This window comes from Erythrolamprus reginae, chromosome 9 (assembly GCF_031021105.1).
Source record: "Erythrolamprus reginae isolate rEryReg1 chromosome 9, rEryReg1.hap1, whole genome shotgun sequence".
In the NCBI taxonomy this organism is placed as follows: Eukaryota; Metazoa; Chordata; class Lepidosauria; order Squamata; family Dipsadidae; genus Erythrolamprus; species Erythrolamprus reginae.
This window is the reverse complement of record NC_091958.1, coordinates 26,876,906-26,897,626: the sequence shown is the minus strand read 5'-3', so window position 1 is coordinate 26,897,626 and position 20,721 is coordinate 26,876,906. Positions and strand designations below refer to the sequence as shown.

General features: G+C 45.9%; 1 protein-coding gene across 4 annotated transcripts in view; it reads left to right on the top strand.

The window, feature by feature from the left end:
* WTIP (WT1 interacting protein) overlaps positions 1-20,721 on the top strand; it is an 83,561-nt gene that overhangs the window by 46,066 nt on the left and 16,774 nt on the right. For all 4 annotated transcript variants that reach the window (XM_070760659.1, XM_070760658.1, XM_070760662.1 and 1 more), the window contains one exon: positions 11,348-11,415. In XM_070760659.1, the coding sequence (XP_070616760.1) occupies positions 11,348-11,415 (68 nt within the window). The remainder of the gene's footprint in view (positions 1-11,347; positions 11,416-20,721) is intronic.

The following is a 20,721-nucleotide window of genomic DNA, read 5'->3' as shown; positions in this document are numbered from 1 at the left end:
ACGGTGATGTGTGCTCGCCTCTGTGGCTCTGAGTGCTAGGGGTGTCCAGTGCATTTGTGCTACTACACATGGGCCACGGGTGCACCTGCGTGCCCGGGCACGATTTCACTACCTGCCCAGGTGCAGTAGCAGAATTGCACTGGACTCTGCTAGCACTCAGAGCCATGGAGGCAAGCACACATCACCGTTCCACCTTAGCAGCCCACCTCTGGTTCTGCCCCAATTGAGAATGAGTGAATTTAATATTTGGAATACTGAATAAAATTGAACGGGTCCAGAGACGCGCTACAAGAATGGTAGAAGGTCTTAAGCATAAAACATATCAGGAAAGACTTAATGAGCTCAATCTGTATAGTCTGGAGGACAGAAGGGAAAGGGGGGACATGATCAAAACATTTAAATATGTGAAAGGGTTAAATAAGGTTCAGGAGGGAAGTGTTTTTAATAGGAAAATGAACACAAGAACAAGGGGGCAAAATCGGAGGTTAGTTGGGGGAAAGATCAGAAACAACGTGAGAAAATATTATTTTACTGAAAGAGTAGTAGATGTTTGGAACAAACTTCCAGCAGACGTGGTGGGTAAATCCACAGTAACTGAATTCAAACATGCCTGGGATAAACATATATCCATCCTAAGATAAAATACAGGAAATAGTATAAGGGCAGACTAGATGGACCATGAGGTCTTTTTCTGCCGTCAATCTTCTGTTTCTAATATATTATGGTGAGAGAGGAAGTCACCGTGATTATAAGTCACTTCGTAAGTCAAGGACTGCTATAAAAGTCCCATTCCCCATGGGAAATAGAAGGAATAGACCATTTACATGGAACAGATCCTTCCTAGAGAGAAGTGTCGGCGCAAACTGATCAAAACTGAGGATAACTTTGAAAGCAAGGCGATGCTCTAGTCCTGTTGTTCTTTTACCGCTTCTTCTTAGCTCAGTGTGGGCCTAGGTCTTATGATGACTTAAGCACAAAGTCATAAGATTTGCTGTCACGAGATGTGTTTTTCTGCATGTTTTAGGAAGATCATCTGCAAGTAGAAACTTGCCTGTTTGACTTCTAGAATGTTTCTTTATAGTAATTTCTCCAACTTAGGGTTTCTTCTCAAGCAACGTTGATTGTCGAACCTCGGCATTGAAAACAAGACTCTTCATTGTGATCTGTGACCAGTCCGTAGAACACCTTACATTCATAAAATACGTACTGTTATTTCACCAGTTAGGTAAACAGAATAGCCAAACTGCTCGACATCCAACGTGTTATTTGATAAAATTTTGGTACATTTAAGGAACTGAAATAATTTGAATATGAAACTTTTAGGTGATACTGGTCAGAGTGATCAGGATATTTAATTAGGTGTGGAATTAGCAGTTCATGGCAAGTCCCAATATAAAATGGTCAGTAAATTTGATTTACTGAGCTAAGGAAAAACCCAGACAGTCCCATTGTATTGTTTGTGTATTGCCTTGACCCAAGAGAAAATAAATTTGTCAAAAAGTGGGGTTGCCAGGTAGAAAAGTAATTTAGTCCAATATGTGAATATACACTGCTCAAAAAAATAAAGGGAACACCTAAACAACACAATATAACTCCAAGTAAAACAAACTCCTGTGAAATCAAATGGTCCACTTAAGAAGCAACACTGATTGACAATCAATTTCACATGACTGTTGTGCACATTCAAATTTGTACAGAACAAAGTATTCAATGAGAATATTTCATTCATTCATATCTGGGATGTGTCATTTGAGTGTTCCCTTTATTTTTTTTGAGCAGTATATACAATATACGCTTGAGACTTAATATGAAACTTAAAAAGAAGTCTTGAAGAACTTAATCCAAAGGGGGAAAGAATAGTATAGACCAGGGGTGGGCAATTCATTTTGCCATAGGGCCGCATGAGAAATTGGGATGGTTTTAGAGGGCCAAACTAATATAATTAACTCAGTTCTACCCAATTCTGTATATTATTGGGTAGAACTGAGTTAATTATATTATAATTATAAATTATATTTATAATTATAAAATATATTTATTATATATTACATATTTTATATTATATATATAATTATATATTATAGCTTGAACATCCGGTTCTTATCTAGAAAAGTTGGACCGACCTCCACGGGCCGGTCACAGACAGCAGGCGGGCCGCATCCGGCCCTCGGGCCGCATCTTGCCTAGGCCTGGTATAGACCTATCGGAGCCTCAAACAGTAATTGCATCCAGACTTGACTGAATGCATTAAAAGTGCAGCAGGAACATTGAGTATAAAAGAATGTTTCAAGAACTGTATTTGTATTTGTGCTTTTTGAATGACATATTTCATATGCAGCCCTACGTATGAATGACTTGATTTGCTCAGTTGGAGTATTTAATTCCTGGGTGTGTTTAAGGTATTTCGTGGACTTCAGCAGTTCATTTTACTGTGCTGTGCTTAATTTCTAGGGCTTCTACATTACAATCTTCATCCAGGGCTCAGAATACTCTATCCTGGTTTCCCAGGTTGGGAGGATGATGTGCAAGGACTAAAGAATTAATATAGTCCTTAAATAATGAATGTATCTCTACTGAACTCTGTCAACAGGCATTTTCTTGGAATAGTGATCCTGAGAGTAGTTGCATCTGATTTTTAGAGTTGGAGACCCTAAATTGACAACAGAACGTTAACAGAGTTGGAGGGGACTTTGTAGGCCATCTAGTCCAACCCCCTGCCCAAGCAGGAGACCTTATACCATCTCTGACAAATGGCAGTCCAGTCTCCTCTTGAAAACTTCCAGTGATGATACTATCACAACTTCTGAAGGCAACTTCTGTTCCATTAGTTGATTATTCTTGCTGTCAGAAAATTCCTCCTTATTTCTAGGTTGAATCTCTCCTTTTTCAGTTTCCATCCACTGTTCCTGGTCTGATCCCCTTCCTCTCTGTGGCAGCCCCTCAAATATTAGAAGATTACTCTCCTGTCTCCCCTGGTTCTTCTCTTCACTAGACTAGCAATGCCCAGTTCCCGCAACCCCTCTTCATATGTTTTAATCTCCAGTCCTTTAATCATCCTGGTTGCTCTTCTCTGCACTCTTTCTAGAGTCTCAATATCTTTTTTTTATTGTGTGGTGACCAAAACTGGATGCAGTATTTTAGTTGTAGCCTTACTAAGGCTTTATAGTATGGTATTAGTACCATATCTTCTGTGTACAGTATTTTGGGATTTTGGAGTTTAGGTCAAAAATTAGAGTGGAAGTTTAAGTTATGGGCCACTGTAAAATCTGTGAATGCTGCATATAGCTATATTTTGATACATCACAGCTATATTTTGAAGAGTATTTGTCTACCAAGTGTTGCAGAATAACAATGCTCAGTAGACAGATGGGGCCTGGGTCACTTGGAAGATTCTGATTACCCTTTCTTGGTAAATAGGAACTGTTAAGGCCTCAGTTTTTGGAAATCGTCATAGTGTGATAGATGTATGTAAAGGCTGATACTTGAGTCCACTAGTCCAACTTATTTTGAAGACTCTCAGCTATAACAAAATCTGTGCCTGCCAGCTTGCCTGGGCTGAGTTCTTTCAGTCCTGTGCAACTTCAGCTCCCAAGCATATGTGAACTGTGATTCTCCGTACTGAAGGAGCGGGTCCAGCAGTCACACGGGTTGCTCATGTCCAATCCGGTGGAACTGAGCCTAGTGTTAAAAAAGCTTGCCGGATCCGCCCCTTCCCCAGAATTCGCTCAGTTCGCATATCCTGCGGTTGTATTGTGATAGCTCGTTCAACATTCTAACACCTTCCCTTCGATCTTTCCTTCAAAAGTAGTAAGAATTGTTTATCCTTATTTGTTTACTTGCACTAATAGCGCCAGCCGTTTGTGGCTCGGTTTTTTTCCTTGGGAGAAGTTGCGGTTTCGTTTTCCCCCGGCTGTTTTGCCGTTTACGATCCCCGCTGCCGCTTGTGGATTCCTTTAATCCTTTGGCCTGGAGGTCTTGGTGCAAGTATTGCTTCATTGATTTATTATAGTATTATTGTTAAAGGGCTTAAGAAATACCTCCTGCGGAGTGAGACGCTTGTTTCTAGTCTCCTGGACTTAGTCGATCGCTTCCCCTTTAAGAATTCTATTACGGAGCGATTTTTCGGCGTGAAGGCCTTCGCGCCCTTTTTAAATTTAGGCCTCTCGTGTTGGCCTTCTGCCAGCTGCGTAGGCCTCAGTCCACCGCTTGGATCCCGGAGTGGGCTTTGGGACGCTCAGGCTTAATTCTCCACCGGCTAAGCCTCCAACCAGAGTGCCTTGGTTACTTTAATTAAAGTTAGGGAGGCTGGCCACGCTGTATTTGGGGACACGAACTCTGGGTTTGCCCAGATTGCCCTCAAGTCTCAGCAGCTCCGAGGCCTCGGAGCAGGATCCATTCCTCTTGGGAAGTCTTTGAAATTCTTCTCCCTAATTATTCAGTTATTTGGCTCAGCCTTGTCTTCTGTTAATTGTCAGACTATGGCTACTTTTCCCAAGAGAGGCACCACTCAAGGTCCCAGAGAGGCCAGGCCTACAGGCGATGAGATTACCAGTATCCCCCAGGCCTCGACCTCCTCTTCTTCAGGGGCCCGCCCCTCGACCAAGGTCACCAGGGCTGAGAAGAGAAGGGACCTAGCCCTACAAAAAATCCATGACAAATCAGCAAAGCATTTGAAAGAGGCTTCTAATCTGCCTTCTTCTGGGGTCACTGTGTTATCTCTGGATGAGCCAAACCTAGACAGACCCCAACCTAACCTATGGGGAATAGGTCCAGAGGAACCAGATATTATTGAAGATTCCCCCCAGCCAGGATCCTCCCAGGCCTTCAGGGATTCTTCTGCCATTCCTGCTGATATTTCTAGTTTACCTCCTGAGTTCCAATCTATTTTTGCTGTGTTGTCCAAGGCCATTGATGCCAAACTCTCCACCATCAATGAGCTTCCCTTACCTCCTCCTCCTCCTCGTCCCTCCCGCCCCTTGGGTTCTTCCCCAGCGGTTAGAGCTCCTATTCAGGATGATTCAGATTCCTCTCAGGACGAATATGAGGATATGGAGGATGATGAGGACCCCTTTCAAGGCCTCTCAGATGATGAGGAATCCCAAATAAAGGTTCCTTCTCCAATTACTATTTTTCCTTTTCAATTATTCAAATCTCTCCTCCTCAAAGCTAGAATTTCTACGGGATTAGCGGCCCAGGAGAAACAAGCCTCCACTGCCACTGATCCCCCGGAGGAGAATTTACCTTACTTCACAGAGGAGCAGGAGGATAACGAGGTAATTCCTATGCCTAAATTGTTTAAAGATGCTTTACTCAAACAGTGGGATTTCCCAGCCTCTGGCCTTAATCCCTCCACCAAGGACAGAAAGTTGTACAAACTTTCCTCTTCCTATGAAGAGCTTCTATCCTTTCCCAAACCGGATGAACCTGTCAAGATCCTTCACTCGGCAGCGGCTGTGCCAGGCGAAGCGGAGGAAGTCCTCCGCCCAGAGGACAAGCGGATTGAACAAATGCTCAAAAGAGGATTTACCGCAGATTCCTGGGCCATTAAAAGTTCTGCAGCAGCTTCCTTTTTCTCCAGAGCCATGCTTCTGTGGCTTCGTCAACTTCAACAGCATATTCCTCCCGATGACTTGAGAGGTCAACAAGACTTCAACAAGGTCTTTGCAGCTGCCCAGTACGTGGCTGATGCCACCTTGCAATCTACTAGATTTTCTGCTAAGTCTATTGCAGCTTCTACAACGGCAAGAAGACTCCTATGGATTCGCCCTTGGCAAGCGGGAGTACGCCAGAAGTGGCAGTTATCCCAGGGACCCTTAAAGCGCGACCTTCTTTTCGGTGATCTTCTGGATCCACTCCTCACAGAAACCACGGACAAGAAGAAAGTTTTGGGTCCAACCACAAAAAAGGCTACCAAAACGCAGTCCTTTCGTCGCCCAGGGCGCCAGCAAGATCAAGCGGCGTCCTATCAGAGATCTCCAGGTCAGTATTCCCCCCGCTTTCGTTCCCAAGGTAGGAACTCCAGGGGCAGAGGTTTTCGCTTCCAAAGGGGAGCGTCCTCTAACAGGGCTTCAAAAAAACCTAGATGGTAATCTTTCCTCAATTCCCATAGGGGGTCGCCTAGCCCATTTCGCCTCTAATTGGCGTCTCACCTCCAAGGACCCCTGGGTCATTGACACTGTTCAAACAGGTCTTCTTTTAGAATTTATTTCTCCTCCCCCGAAACGTTTTATTTCCTGCCCTTCTCCCAGGTCCTCCTCAGATTGTAACCGTATGGAGGAGGCCATTTCTCATTTATTGTCCATCAGAGCCATTCAACCGGTTCCTTCCGGTCAGAAGGGCCTAGGTTTTTACTCCATCCTATTTATGGTTCCAAAGTCCTCCGGAGGTTGGAGAGCTATTTTGGATTTAAAGAAGCTAAACCTATTCATCAAATATAGGAAGTTTAAGATGCACTCCTTATCTTCTATTTTGGCCGCCATCCACACGGGAGATTTCATGGTCTCCTTAGACCTCACTGAGGCCTACCTCCACATTCCTATAGCCAAATGCCACAGAAAATTTTTACGTTTTTCCTTTCAAGGCAGGCATTTCCAGTATAGGGCGATGCCATTTGGCCTTTCCTCGGCCCCTCGGGTCTTTACAAAGCTCTTGGGGTCCCTGGCGGCCTATATCCGGGCGTCTCCCATCCACATTTTATGTTATCTTGATGATATTTTGATTCATGGGAACTCCCTAGAGAAAGTGAAAACAGACCTTTCTGTCACCATGTCAGTCCTTCAGGACCATGGATTTCCCATCAACTTTGATAAAAGTCACCTCCAACCTTCCACATCCATCTTACACCTGGGATCCATTATTAATTCAGAATCCTCCCAGGTTTTTCTCTCTCCCGAGAGAAAACTCAGTATAGGGGAGTTAATTTCTAACATTTTATCTAATTCTTCAGTATCCATAGTAACTCTGTCATCCCTTTTGGGGAAGATGGTGTCATGCATAGGCATCATTCCCTGGGCTCGCCTTCATGCTAGGGAACTCCAGTGGCTCCTATTACCCTTTCAGAGATCGGGGCACAGCAACTCAAATCGTCGCATTGTCATCCCACCAAGTGTTCGCAGATCCTTCAAGTGGTGGAAGTCTCCGGCCATGGACAAAGGATCCCCGTTCAGGTGCCCGGATCAATTTGTCATCACCACAGATGCCAGTCTATCGGGATGGGGCGCCCACGCCCAGGGGATGATAGCCCAGGGCACGTGGTCCCCGGAGGAAGCTTCCAGGCCAATCAATTGGCTAGAGTTAAGAGCCGTTTCCCTGGCTCTGAAGCATTTCTCTCCTCGCATTCCCAACCGGCACGTTCTCATTCTCACCGACAACATTGCCACAAAAAGCCATATCTGCAGACAGGGGGGCACGAGATCCAAGGCCCTCATGAGGGAGGCCCTCAAGTTAGGCCTTTGGGCGGAAAGACATCTTCGGTCGCTCCTAGCAGACCACATCTCGGGGAGCCTCAACGTCCAGGCGGATTGGCTATCTCGAGCAACGATAGACCCAGGAGAGTGGAATCTCCATCAAGACCTGTTCCATCAAATCAGCCTCAGATTCGGCCTACCAATCCTGGATCTCTTCGCGACCAATGCGAACGCCCAACTCCCTCGCTTCTTTTCCAGATTTCCATCCCCGGGAGCCGAAGCAATCAATGCCCTCCGGAGTCCATGGCCTCCAGGCCTACTCTACGCATTTCCTCCAATTCCAATTCTCCCGGACGTGATTCACAAGGTCCTCACCGAGAGGGCCCGAGTAATCTTAATCGCCCCACATTGGCCCCGCCGGCCCTGGTTCGCGGATCTCCAACAGCTGTCCGTCCAGGACCCTTGGCGACTCCCCGTTTCGGGGGATATGCTGCGGCAGGGGACTTCATTTCATCCAGACCCGGAGTGGTTCCACCTCACCGCCTGGCTGTTATCAGGAGAGACTTAGAACTGCGTGGTCATGACCCCGATTCAGTGGAGGTCATTTTAAAGGCCAGAAGGGGTTCGACCAATCGAATCTACGACCACACGTGGTCCAAGTTTCACCAGTGGTGTCTACAGGAAGGTCTCTCCCCTCTGTGCATCCCCATACACAGAATCATTTCCTTCCTTATGCAAGGCTTCCATAAAGGACTTTCCACCAGCACCCTCCGGCGTCATCTGGCAGCCATTTCATCTGTCCTAGGGGGTCCCCGCAGACAGCCTCTCCGATCCTTCCCTGAAGTTCAGGAATTCCTCAAGGGCATAGCCAACCTCAGACCTTCCAAGGTCCACAGGTACCCATCCTGGGATTTGCCACGGGTTCTCCATTCCCTCACGCAGGCACCATACGAACCCTTAAAATCGGCGTCCCTCAGGTACCTATCCTTTAAGGTAGCATTCCTGGTGGCTATTACCTCTGCACGACGCATTTCGGAGTTGGCTGCCCTCTCGATCAGGCAGGACCTTTGTCAATTTCATCAGGACAAGGTAGTCTTGCGACTGGACCCCACCTTCTTACCCAAGGTCAGTTCCATGTTCCACAGAACTCAGGATATTGTCCTACCATCCTTCTGCCTCCAACGAGATCATCCCTTGGCAATTAGATGGCACACCCTGGATCTTATTAGAGCGCTGAGAATCTATATCCAACGCACTGGACCCTTTCGGAGGTCAGAAGCACTGTTTATAGCCTATCACCCTAGAGTCATGGGTGCCAAAGTGTCTTCAACAGTAATAGGCCGTTGGATCAGAGGGACTATATCTAAGGCCTATGAATCGGCCTCCCTCTCAGTCCCAAGGAACATCACAGCGCATTCCACCAGGAGCGCAGCCACCTCGGCCGCTTGGGCGACTCAAGCCCCGTTGGAGGAGGTCTGCAAAGCAGCCACTTGGGCCTCGCCAAATTCCTTCATCAGGCACTACAAGATTGATGCTTACGCTTCAGCGGACGCTGCCTTCGGCAGAAGGGTACTCCAATCCGTTATCTCACACGATAGCAATCTAATCCCTCCCTAGGGACCATCTCTTGGGTATGTCCCATGTGACTGCTGGACCCGCTCCTTCAGTACGGAGAATAGGCGTTGATTGCTTACCTGAACGCCTCTTCTCGTACGGTGAGCGGGTACAGCAGTCACTTCCCGCCCTTGTATGTGTCTTCTTTACCTTCTATAATCCTTTTTCCTCTAACAATAAGAGTTGAACACTACAGAGCTTCACAGCTGAGCCTAGTCTATGGATTCGCGAATTCTGGGGAAGGGGCGGATCCGGCAAGCTTTTTTAACACTAGGCTCAGTTCCACCGGATTGGACATGAGCAACCCATGTGACTGCTGTACCCGCTCACCGTACGAGAAGAGGCGTTCAGGTAAGCAATCAACGCCTAATTTATCGTATTTTCCGGAGTATAAAATGCACGCTTTTCCTCTCTAAAAGAGGCCGATAATTTGGGTGGGTCTTACACTCCAAATGTAGTTTTTCCCCCAGCCCTAACTAGCTGCTAATGATCTTCCTAGCTCTTATCTTGCAGGTTCTTTCATTGTTTCTTTCTGCAAAGAATGTTTTCCAAGCCCTAAGTTTTTGCAGATTTTTTTTCATCTCTCTAACTTGTTCCAAATATTTCTTTCCAGCCCTAACCAGGTACTAACCATGTTCCCAGCTCTTACCTGCTTGGAAGCTCTTTCATTGTTACTGTGAAGAATGTTTGCCAAACCCTGGATTTATAGGGGTTTTTCATTGCTTTACTTTCTCCAAATTTTTCTTTCCAGCCCTAACCAGGTACTAACCATGTTCCCAGCTCTTACCAGCTTGCAAGCTCTTTCATTGTTACTCTCTGCGAAGAAGAATGTTTTCCAAACCCTAAGTCTTTGCAGGGTTTTTCCCATTGCTCTATTTGTTCCGACTGTTTCTTTCCAGGTATTAATGATGTTCCCAGCTCTTACTGGCTTGCAAGCTCTTTCATTGTTACTCTCTCCGAATAAAGTTTTTTTAAAGCCCTAACCGGGGGATAAAATAATGTGCTGAAGCTGACCAGACTAAGAACGCTAGCCAGATAAATATCTGGTAAGCAGGTTCTTTTCCCTATTTTTCTTCCCAAAAACTAAAGTGCGTCTTACACTTTGGTGCATCTTATACTCTGAAAAATATAGTAAACGAATTCTGTGTCATATTGAAATCATCTATCATACATAGCAGTGATAGCGAACCTATGGCATGGGTGCCACAGGTGGCACGCAGAGCCATATCTGCTAGCACACGAGCAGTTGCCCTAGCTCAGCTCCAACATTCATATGTGTGCTGGCCAGCTGATTTTTGGCTCACACAGAGGCTCTGGGAGGGCATTTTTGGCTTCCAGAGAGCATCCACGGGGATGGGGGAGGGTGTTTTTACTTTCCCCCAGCTCCAGGGAAGCCTTTGGAGCCCGGGGAGGGCGAAACACGAGCCTACTGGGCCCACCAGAAGTTGGGAAACAGGCTATTTCCTACCTCCAAAGGGCCTCTGGGGGGGGCGGAGGAAGCTGTTTTCACCCTCTCCAGGCATTGAATTATGGGTGTGGGCTCTCGCACATGTGTGATAGGACACACCCACGCTCTTTCGGCACCCAAGGGAAAAAACAGTTCGCCATCACTGGTATACAGTTCTCCGATTTGACACTGGTACTGTTTTAATTGGGGAGCTCAAGATGGTTTATTGCAGGGGTGTCAAACTCTTATTGAGGACCACATCAGGGTTTTGTGTTGGACCTCTGGAGGCCAGGTTGGGCGTGGCCAGCTCAACATAACTCATAGTGGGTAGCCTGAGCACTCTGCCAGCGAAAACGGGCTCCTAGGGTCCATTTCTGGCTGCCACTGCCTCCCGCAACCCTCTGGCGGCCCTCCCGAGCTTCATTTTTGCTGGCAGAGGCACTGCAGACCGATCCTTCACTGTTTCCAGCGCAACCCTGCGGGTCAGATCTAGGTACCCCACAGGCCAGATCCGGCTCCCTTGAGTGTGACACACCTGCTCTAAAGCATAGAAACATAGAAACGTAGCATTATAGGAGCACATGTCTTGGAAGCTGATGAAATGTTGGCCGAGTCCCAGAAAGCTACAAGATCAAATTGTTTTCATTAAAACTTCTAATTAAAGTTAAACTTTCTGAATTGCATAAATTTATATCACTGCATATATATTATATATGGCACTTTCCCCCTACTATTATGTGAAAAATTGCTTTTATTCCCCAAACTGTAGTTTGAGCAGATACCCCTGAAGCCCTCTGTTCCTATCCATTGTATTGCTACTAATCCCCTCTTGTAATATCCCCAAAATATGAAAGGTCTGACCGTGCAATATTTTTAACAGGGAGAAGATTACGGGGGAAAGCCTTCTACAATGTTAATGGAAAGGTCTACTGTGAAGAAGACTTCCTCGTAAGTAAGCTTTTAGGCATCTCTTGATTCTTGTAGGAAATTAATGTAAATGTGTAGACAGCTCACAGGCAAGCTATACGTTAAGGCTCAATTTCATTTGTGTGAATTGTAAAATCAAAGACAAATTGTGAATAATTGGTTAAATCCTTAGGAGGTTGAGTACTGATGGTAGCAATAATTTTTTTTTCTTTCAACTTACCTTGATTATAATATTTATTTATTTATTTATTTATTTATTTATTTATTTGTGACTGAAGGTCGGTGTCTGAAATTAAGTCCCTTTTCAGCAGTTTATAAAAAGTAATATTTAACTTAATAATGTCAATGTATTATTATAGAACTTAAGGCAACTTTTGGTCCTGTATCCAGGACTAAATTATGGGAGAAGCTGGAAGCCTCATCAATCCATCTCAATGAATTGTAAGCTTCTCACTTTAATTCATGCCCTAGAAATCCATATGATTCTTAAGGTCAGGTGTAGCATGCGAGGATTCTCTCTTTTTCAGGAATTTTTATTTCTCCACACATATGAAATATAATATACCGTCAATCTTAAAATACAATACAATAATAAATTTTTAAAATTGGGTATTCATAATCCCTCCAGTGCTGCCTCCTGTACTTTTAACATCTGGATAAAAGATAATTATTCAAATTTCTTATATGCATTTAAAAAACTATTAACTATACAGTTTCTTTTAGCTGCTTCTTTCCTTATCACATCTGATCATTTAGGCCGTCATGCTTCAATCTCCTCAATATATCCTTAATCTCAATTTTATATATATTTCTTACCATTACTTTTATTGTAATCGCCCTTTAAAAAAGAAAAGAAAGAAACCAGAATTCCCAATCATAACAACGTCTTAAGTTTTATCTAACTGTTACAGGGATCTAACATATATCAATTCAAAAGGGGAGAAAAATCCAAATAATTTACCCTAAATGTCCCAATTAGCCCAAGTAATACTAATTCTCCGTACTGAAGGAGCGGGTCCAGCAGTCACATGGGTTGCTCATGTCCAATCCGGTGGAACTGAGCCTAGTGTTAAAAAAGCTTGCTGGATCCGCCCCTTCCCCAGAATTCGCTCAGTTCGCATATCCTGCGGTTGTATTGTGATAGCTCGTTCAACATTCTAACACCTTCCCTTCGATCTTTCCTTCAAAAGTAGTAAGAATTGTTTATCCTTATTTGTTTACTTGCACTAATAGCGCCAGCCGTTTGTGGCTCGGTTTTTTTCCTTGGGAGAAGTTGCGGTTTCGTTTTCCCCCGGCTGTTTTGCCGTTTACGATCCCCGCTGCCGCTTGTGGATTCCTTTAATCCTTTGGCCTGGAGGTCTTGGTGCAAGTATTGCTTCATTGATTTATTATAGTATTATTGTTAAAGGGCTTAAGAAATACCTCCTGCGGAGTGAGACGCTTGTTTCTAGTCTCCTGGACTTAGTCGATCGCTTCCCCTTTAAGAATTCTATTACGGAGCGATTTTTCGGCGTGAAGGCCTTCGCGCCCTTTTTAAATTTAGGCCTCTCGTGTTGGCCTTCTGCCAGCTGCGTAGGCCTCAGTCCACCGCTTGGATCCCGGAGTGGGCTTTGGGACGCTCAGGCTTAATTCTCCACCGGCTAAGCCTCCAACCAGAGTGCCTTGGTTACTTTAATTAAAGTTAGGGAGGCTGGCCACGCTGTATTTGGGGACACGAACTCTGGGTTTGCCCAGATTGCCCTCAAGTCTCAGCAGCTCCGAGGCCTCGGAGCAGGATCCATTCCTCTTGGGAAGTCTTTGAAATTCTTCTCCCTAATTATTCAGTTATTTGGCTCAGCCTTGTCTTCTGTTAATTGTCAGACTATGGCTACTTTTCCCAAGAGAGGCACCACTCAAGGTCCCAGAGAGGCCAGGCCTACAGGCGATGAGATTACCAGTATCCCCCAGGCCTCGACCTCCTCTTCTTCAGGGGCCCGCCCCTCGACCAAGGTCACCAGGGCTGAGAAGAGAAGGGACCTAGCCCTACAAAAAATCCATGACAAATCAGCAAAGCGTTTGAAAGAGGCTTCTAATCTGCCTTCTTCTGGGGTCACTGTGTTATCTCTGGATGAGCCAAACCTAGACAGACCCCAACCTAACCTATGGGGAATAGGTCCAGAGGAACCAGATATTATTGAAGATTCCCCCCAGCCAGGATCCTCCCAGGCCTTCAGGGATTCTTCTGCCATTCCTGCTGATATTTCTAGTTTACCTCCTGAATTCCAATCTATTTTTTCTGTGTTATCCAAGGCCATTGATGCTAAACTCTCTACCATCAATGCGCTTCCCTTACCTCCTCCACCTCCTCGTCCCTCCCGCCCCTTGGGTTCTTCCCCAGCGGTTAGAGCTCCTATTCAGGATAAATCAGATTCCTCTCAGGACGAATATGAGGATATGGAGGAGGATGAGGATCCCTTTCAAGGCCTCTCAGATGATGAGGAATCCCAAATAAAGGTTCCTTCTCCAATTACTATTTTTCCTTCTCAATTGTTCAAATCTCTCCTCCTCAAAGCTAGAATTTCTACGGGATTGGCGGCCCAGGAGAAACAGGCCTCCACATCCACTGATCCCCCGGAGGAGAATTTACCTTACTTCACAGAGGAACAGGAGGATAACGAGGTAATTCCTATGCCTAAATTGTTTAAAGATGCCTTACTTAAGCAGTGGGATTTCCCAGCCTCTGGGCTTAATCCCTCAACCAAGGACAAAAAGTTGTACAAACTCTCCTCTTCCTATGAGGAGCTCCTATCCTTTCCTAAACCGGATGAACCTGTCAAGATCCTTCACTCGGCGGCTGCTGTGCCAGGCGAAGCAGAGGAAGTCCTCCGCCCAGAGGACAAGCGGATTGAACAAATGCTCAAAAGAGGATTCACCGCAGATTCCTGGGCCATCAAAAGTTCTGCAGCGGCTTCCTTTTTCTCCAGAGCCATGCTTCTGTGGCTTCGCCAGCTTCAACAGCATATTCCTCCCGATGACTTGAGAGGTCAACAAGACTTCAACAAGGTCTTTGCAGCTGCTCAGTACGTGGCTGATGCCACTTTACAATCTACTAGATTTTCTGCTAAGTCTATTGCAGCTTCTACAACGGCAAGAAGACTCCTATGGCTTCGCCCTTGGCAAGCAGGAGTACGTCAGAAGTGGCAGTTATCTCTGGGACCCTTAAAGCACGACCTTCTTTTCGGGGATCTTCTGGATCCACTCCTCACGGAAACCACGGACAAGAAGAAAGTATTGGGTCCAACCACCAAAAAGGCTACCAAAACGCAGTCCTTTCGTCGCCCAGGGCGTCAGCAAGATCAAGCGGCTTCCTATCAGAGATCTCCAGGTCAGTATTCCCCCCGCTTTCGTTCCCAAGGTAGGAACTCCAGGGGCAGAGGTTTTCGCTTCCAAAGGGGAGCGTCCTCTAACAGGGCTTCAAAAAAACCTAGATGGTAGTTTTTCCTCGATTCCCATAGGTGGTCGCCTAGCCCATTTCGCCTCTAATTGGCGTCTCACCTCCAAGGACCCCTGGGTCATTGACACTGTTCAAACAGGCCTTCTTTTAGAATTTATTTCTCCCCCCCCGAAACGTTTTATTTCCTGCCCTTCTCCCAGGTCCTCCTCAGATTGTAACCGTATGGAGGAGGCCATTTCCCACTTATTGTCCATCAGAGCCATTCAACCGGTTCCCCCCGGTCAGAAGGGTCTAGGTTTTTATTCCATCCTATTTATGGTTCCAAAATCCTCCGGAGGTTGGAGAGCTATTTTGGATTTAAAGAAGCTGAACCTATTCATCAAATATAGGAAGTTTAAGATGCACTCCTTATCATCCATTTTGGCCGCCATCCACCCGGGAGATTTCATGGTCTCTTTAGACCTCACTGAGGCCTACCTCCACATTCCTATAGCCAAATGCCACAGAAAATTTTTACGTTTCTCCTTTCAGGGCAGGCATTTCCAGTATAGGGCGATGCCATTTGGCCTTTCCTCGGCCCCTCGGGTCTTTACAAAGCTCTTGGGGTCCCTGGCGGCCTATATCCGGGCGTCTCCCATTCACATTTTATGTTATCTTGATGATATTTTGATTCATGGGAACTCCCTAGAGAAAGTGAAAACAGACCTTTCTGTCACCATGTCAGTTCTTCAGGACCATGGATTTTCCATCAACTTTGACAAAAGTCATCTCCAACCTTCCACATCCATCTTACACCTGGGATCCGTTATTAATTCAGAATCCTCCCAGGTCTTTCTCTCTCCTGAGAGAAAATTCAGTATAGGGGAGTTAATTTCTTGCATTTTATCTCAACCTTCAGTATCCATAGTAACCCTGTCTTCCCTTTTGGGGAAGATGGTGTCATGCATAGGCATCATTCCCTGGGCTCGCCTTCATGCTAGGGAACTACAGTGGCTCCTATTACCCTTTCAGAGATCGGGGCACAGCAACTCAAGTCGTCGCATTGTCATCCCACCAATTGTTCGCAGATCCTTCAAGTGGTGGAAGTCTCCGGCCATGGACAAAGGATCCCCGTTCAGGTGCCCGGATCAATTTGTCATCACCACAGATGCCAGTCTATCGGGATGGGGCGCCCACGCCCAGGGGATGATAGCCCAGGGCACGTGGTCCCCGGAGGAAGCTTCCAAGCCAATCAATTGGCTAGAGTTAAGAGCCGTTTCCCTGGCTCTGAAGCATTTCTCTCCTCGCATTCCCAACCGGCACGTTCTCATTCTCACCGACAACATTGCCACAAAAAGCCATATCTGCAGACAGGGGGGCACGAGATCCAAGGCCCTCATGAGGGAGGCCCTCAAGTTAGGCCTTTGGGCGGAAAAACATCTTCGGTCGCTCCTAGCCGACCACATCTCGGGGAGCCTCAACGTCCAGGCGGATTGGCTATCTCGAGCAACGATAGACCCAGGAGAGTGGAACCTCCATCAAGACCTGTTCCATCAAATCAGTCTCAGATTCGGCCTACCAGTTCTGGATCTCTTCGCGACCAATGCGAATGCCCAACTCCCTCGCTTTTTTTCCAGATTTCCATCCCCGGAAGCGGAAGCCATCAATGCCCTCCGGAGCCCATGGCCTCCAGGCCTACTTTACGCATTCCCTCCAATTCCAATTCTCCCGGACGTGATTCACAAGGTCCTCACCGAGAGGGCCCGAGTAATCCTAATCGCCCCTCATTGGCCCCGCCGGCCCTGGTTCGCGGATCTCCAACAGTTGTCCGTCCAGGACCCTTGGCGACTCCCCGTTTCGGGGGATATGCTGCGGCAGGGGGCCTCATTCCATCCAGACCCGGAGTGGTTCCACCTCACCGCCTGGCTGTTATCAGGAGAGACTTAGAACTGCGTGGCCACGACCCCGATACAGTGGAGGTCATTTTAAAGGCCAGAAGGGGTTCGACCAATCGAATCTACGACCACACGTGGTCCAAGTTTCACCAGTGGTGTCTACAGGAAGGCCTCTCTCCCCTGTGCATCCCCATACACAGAATCATTTCCTTCCTTATGCAAGGTTTCCATCAGGGACTTTCCACCAGCACCCTCCGGCGTCATCTGGCGGCCATTTCCTCTGTCCTAGCGGGGCCCCGCAGACAGCCTCTCCGCTCCTTTCCAGAAGTTCAGGAATTCCTCAAGGGCATAGCCAACCTCAGACCTTCCAAGGTCCACAGGTATCCATCCTGGGATTTGCCACGGGTTCTCCATTCCCTCACGCAGGCACCATACGAACCCCTAAAATCGGCGTCCCTCAGGTACCTATCCTTTAAAGTAGCATTCCTGGTGGCTATTACCTCTGCCCGACGCATTTCGGAGCTGGCTGCCCTCTCAATCAGGCAGGACCTTTGTCAATTTCATCAGGACAAGGTAGTCTTGCGACTGGACCCCACCTTCTTACCCAAGGTCAGTTCCATGTTCCACAGAACTCAGGATATTGTCCTACCTTCCTTCTGCCTCCAACGAGACCATCCCTTGGCAATTAGATGGCACACCCTGGATCTCATTAGAGCGCTGAGAATCTATATCCAACGCACAGGACCCTTTCGGAGGTCAGAAGCACTTTTTATAGCCTATCACCCCAGAGTCATGGGTGCCAAAGTGTCTTCAACAGTAATAGGCCGTTGGATCAGAGGGACTATATCTAAGGCCTACGAGTCGGCCTCCCTCTCAGTTCCAAGGAACATCACAGCGCATTCCACCAGGAGCGCAGCCACCTCGGCCGCTTGGGCGACTCAAGCCCCGTTGGAGGAGGTCTGCAAAGCAGCCACTTGGGCCTCGCCAAATTCCTTCATCAGGCACTACAAGATTGACTCTTACGCTTCAGCGGACGCTGCCTTCGGCAGAAGGGTACTCCAATCCGTTATCTCACACGATAGCAATTTAATCCCACCCTAGGGACCATCTATTGGGTATGTCCCATGTGACTGCTGGACCCGCTCCTTCAGTACGGAGAATAGGCGTTGATTGCTTACCTGAACGCCTCTTCTCGTACGGTGAGCGGGTACAGCAGTCACTTCCCGCCCTTGTATGTGTCTTCTTTACCTTCCTATAACCTTTCTTCCTCTAACAATGAGAGTTGAACACTACAGAGCTTCACAGCTGAGCCTAGTCTATGGATTCGCGAATTCTGGGGAAGGGGCGGATCCAGCAAGCTTTTTTAACACTAGGCTCAGTTCCACCGGATTGGACATGAGCAACCCATGTGACTGCTGTACCCGCTCACCGTACGAGAAGAGGCGTTCAGGTAAGCAATCAACGCCTATTCTATTTAGTAAGTAAATAAAAAAATTAAAACATAGAAAAAATTAAAAAGAAGAAAAAAAGGAAATTAAAAAAGAAGAAAAAGGATAAGCAACCCCCCCCCCCTTTCCCTCTTCTTCCATGTATATCTTTTACTCTGAAATCAATTAAATCATCAAACCCCATTTATCACTGTAAGCCCAGCGGAATCTTCATGCCTTATTCTAATATGTCACTGTAAACCCAGTAAAATCATCATGCCCTATTCTAAAAACAATCACTGTAAACCCAGTGGCATCATCTTGCCCTACTCTAATTTATATTACTATATACCCAGTGGAATCATCATGCCCTATTCTAAAACAAAACAAAGCACTGTGAGCCCAATAAGATCTTCATACCCTACACTAATTTTATCACTGAAAACCTATTGGAATCATCAGTAAAACCTACTCCATTTTGCTGGACAATACATCAAATAAAAATCTCATACCCAATTATAGTAGTTCTCTTCAGACATTAAGAGGCCTCGAAAAAGCTCTGAAAACTTTGGTCCAATTCTACAATAGAAATAAACTATCAGAAAATCAAGATTATAGCTTTTATCAAAAAACCTAGGCGCTTTTAGGAATAGTCATGCATGCTACTGGCCCATTGCAAATATGTTGCTGCTACTGGACCAAGAACTGCCGATGCCATCCTTTTCTGGTCCAATTAGATTCCAGCTGCACTTCAACTCCTTTAGGCTAAGCCTAAGCTCAGCTCCTTTATGGGATACGAGTTAGATAATTGGCCCCCCAGGTTCTTAAGAGAGCACCTCAAGGGAAAAAAAAGAGATTGTGGGGGCAAATAGGGGAATAAGTCCTTTTGTGTTGTGTTGCATGGTTGTGTGCCTAATCTGAGTTCTGGTTTTGCAAAGAATCCTGGAGTGCAGTGGAAACATGGTTGCCAGCCATTGGTACCACTGTACAAACTCTTACCATTAGGACTGTTTGACATACCAGTTGGGTGAAGCTAGCATTCATTTCACCTGCCTTTTAGTCAAATAAATACCATATTTTTCAGAGTGTAAGATGCACCTTTTTCCTCCTTAAAAGAGACTGATAATTTGGGTATGTCTTAAACTCTGAATGTAGATTCCTCCCCTCCCCCCCAGCCCTAACTAGCTGCTAACGATGTTCCCAGCTCTTACCTTGCAGGCTCTTTCATTGTTTCTCTCTGCAAAGAATGTTTTCCATCCCTAAGTCTTTGCAGGGTTTTTTTCATTACTCTTACTTGCTCCAAATAAGTTTCTTTCCAGCCGTAACCAAGTACTAGCAATGTTCCCAGCTCTTAACTGGCTTGCAAGCTCTTTCATTGTTACTATCTGCAAAGAATGTTTTCCAAGCCCTAAGTCTTTGCAGGTTTTTTTCCCCCATTGTTCTGTTTGCTCTGAATGTTTCTTTCCAGGTAGTAATAATGTTCTCAGCTCTAACTGGCTTGCAAGCTCTTTCATTGTTATTCTCTACAAATCAAAGTTTTTTTAAAGTCCTAACCAGGGGATAAAATAATGTGCTGGCTAAGGACACTAGCCAGATGATACTATTTTCATCCCCAAAAACTAAGGTGCGTATTATACTCCGGTGCATATTATACTCTGAAAAATACGGTATTTCCCAGCCAGATATTCTTCCTCCCTTTTAAATGATAAATCGCAGCATTCTCAAAACGGAATAGGGCCTGCTATTTTTAGTCGGGAACAATCTGCTCTCCCTGCTGGCCTTTGGATTCCATGTTAGAAAAGGGAAAAATAAATCATTGTTGACCTGGCAAAAAACTTAGGAGAAATTTCCATAAATTTAGAACAGTTTGGGCCACCCTGGGAAGGTGACATGAGTTGTATAGGACCAGAGCAGATTTTCTGGGTTTTATACCAGTAGGTTGCCAATGTGGATTTATACACTCATTATTAAAGCTATGGCATTTGGATCAATGAGCCGGGATGGCGCAGAAGGTAGAGTGTTGTACTGCAGGCCACTTAAGCTGACTGTAGATCTGTAAGTCAGCAGTTCAAATCTCACCACTGGCTCAAAGTTGACTCAGTCTTCCATCCTTCCGAGATGGATAAAATGAGGATCCAGATTGGTGGGGCAATAGGCTGGCTCTGTGAAAAAGACATGCTATTGCTAACAAGTTGTAAGCCTCCCTGAGTCTAAGGAGAAGGGCGGCATAAAAATCAAATAAACAAACAAACAAGCAAACAAAAATAAATAAATAAATAAATATGGAAAAAGAATGTTAATGAGTTCTTGCACTGGGCAGGCATAAGGCCACCTTTGATTGACTTATAGGTCTTATGAATTAATGTTGGCAGGGACTCCTAACCATCTCTTTATTTACCTTGGGCTTTCCCTCCTTTTTGTCAGATGATGGTTTCCCCTTGGAGACAAGATTAAAGCAGAGTAATTGCTGAGTTGTTCTGCCCTCTTCCCATCACCTGTCATTATCCTACCAACTTTTGCATCATTGAGTTCACCTGCAAGCATAAGCTTTTTTATGTGTTCTCATACTTGTTCTGCAAATGTAAGTCATCTG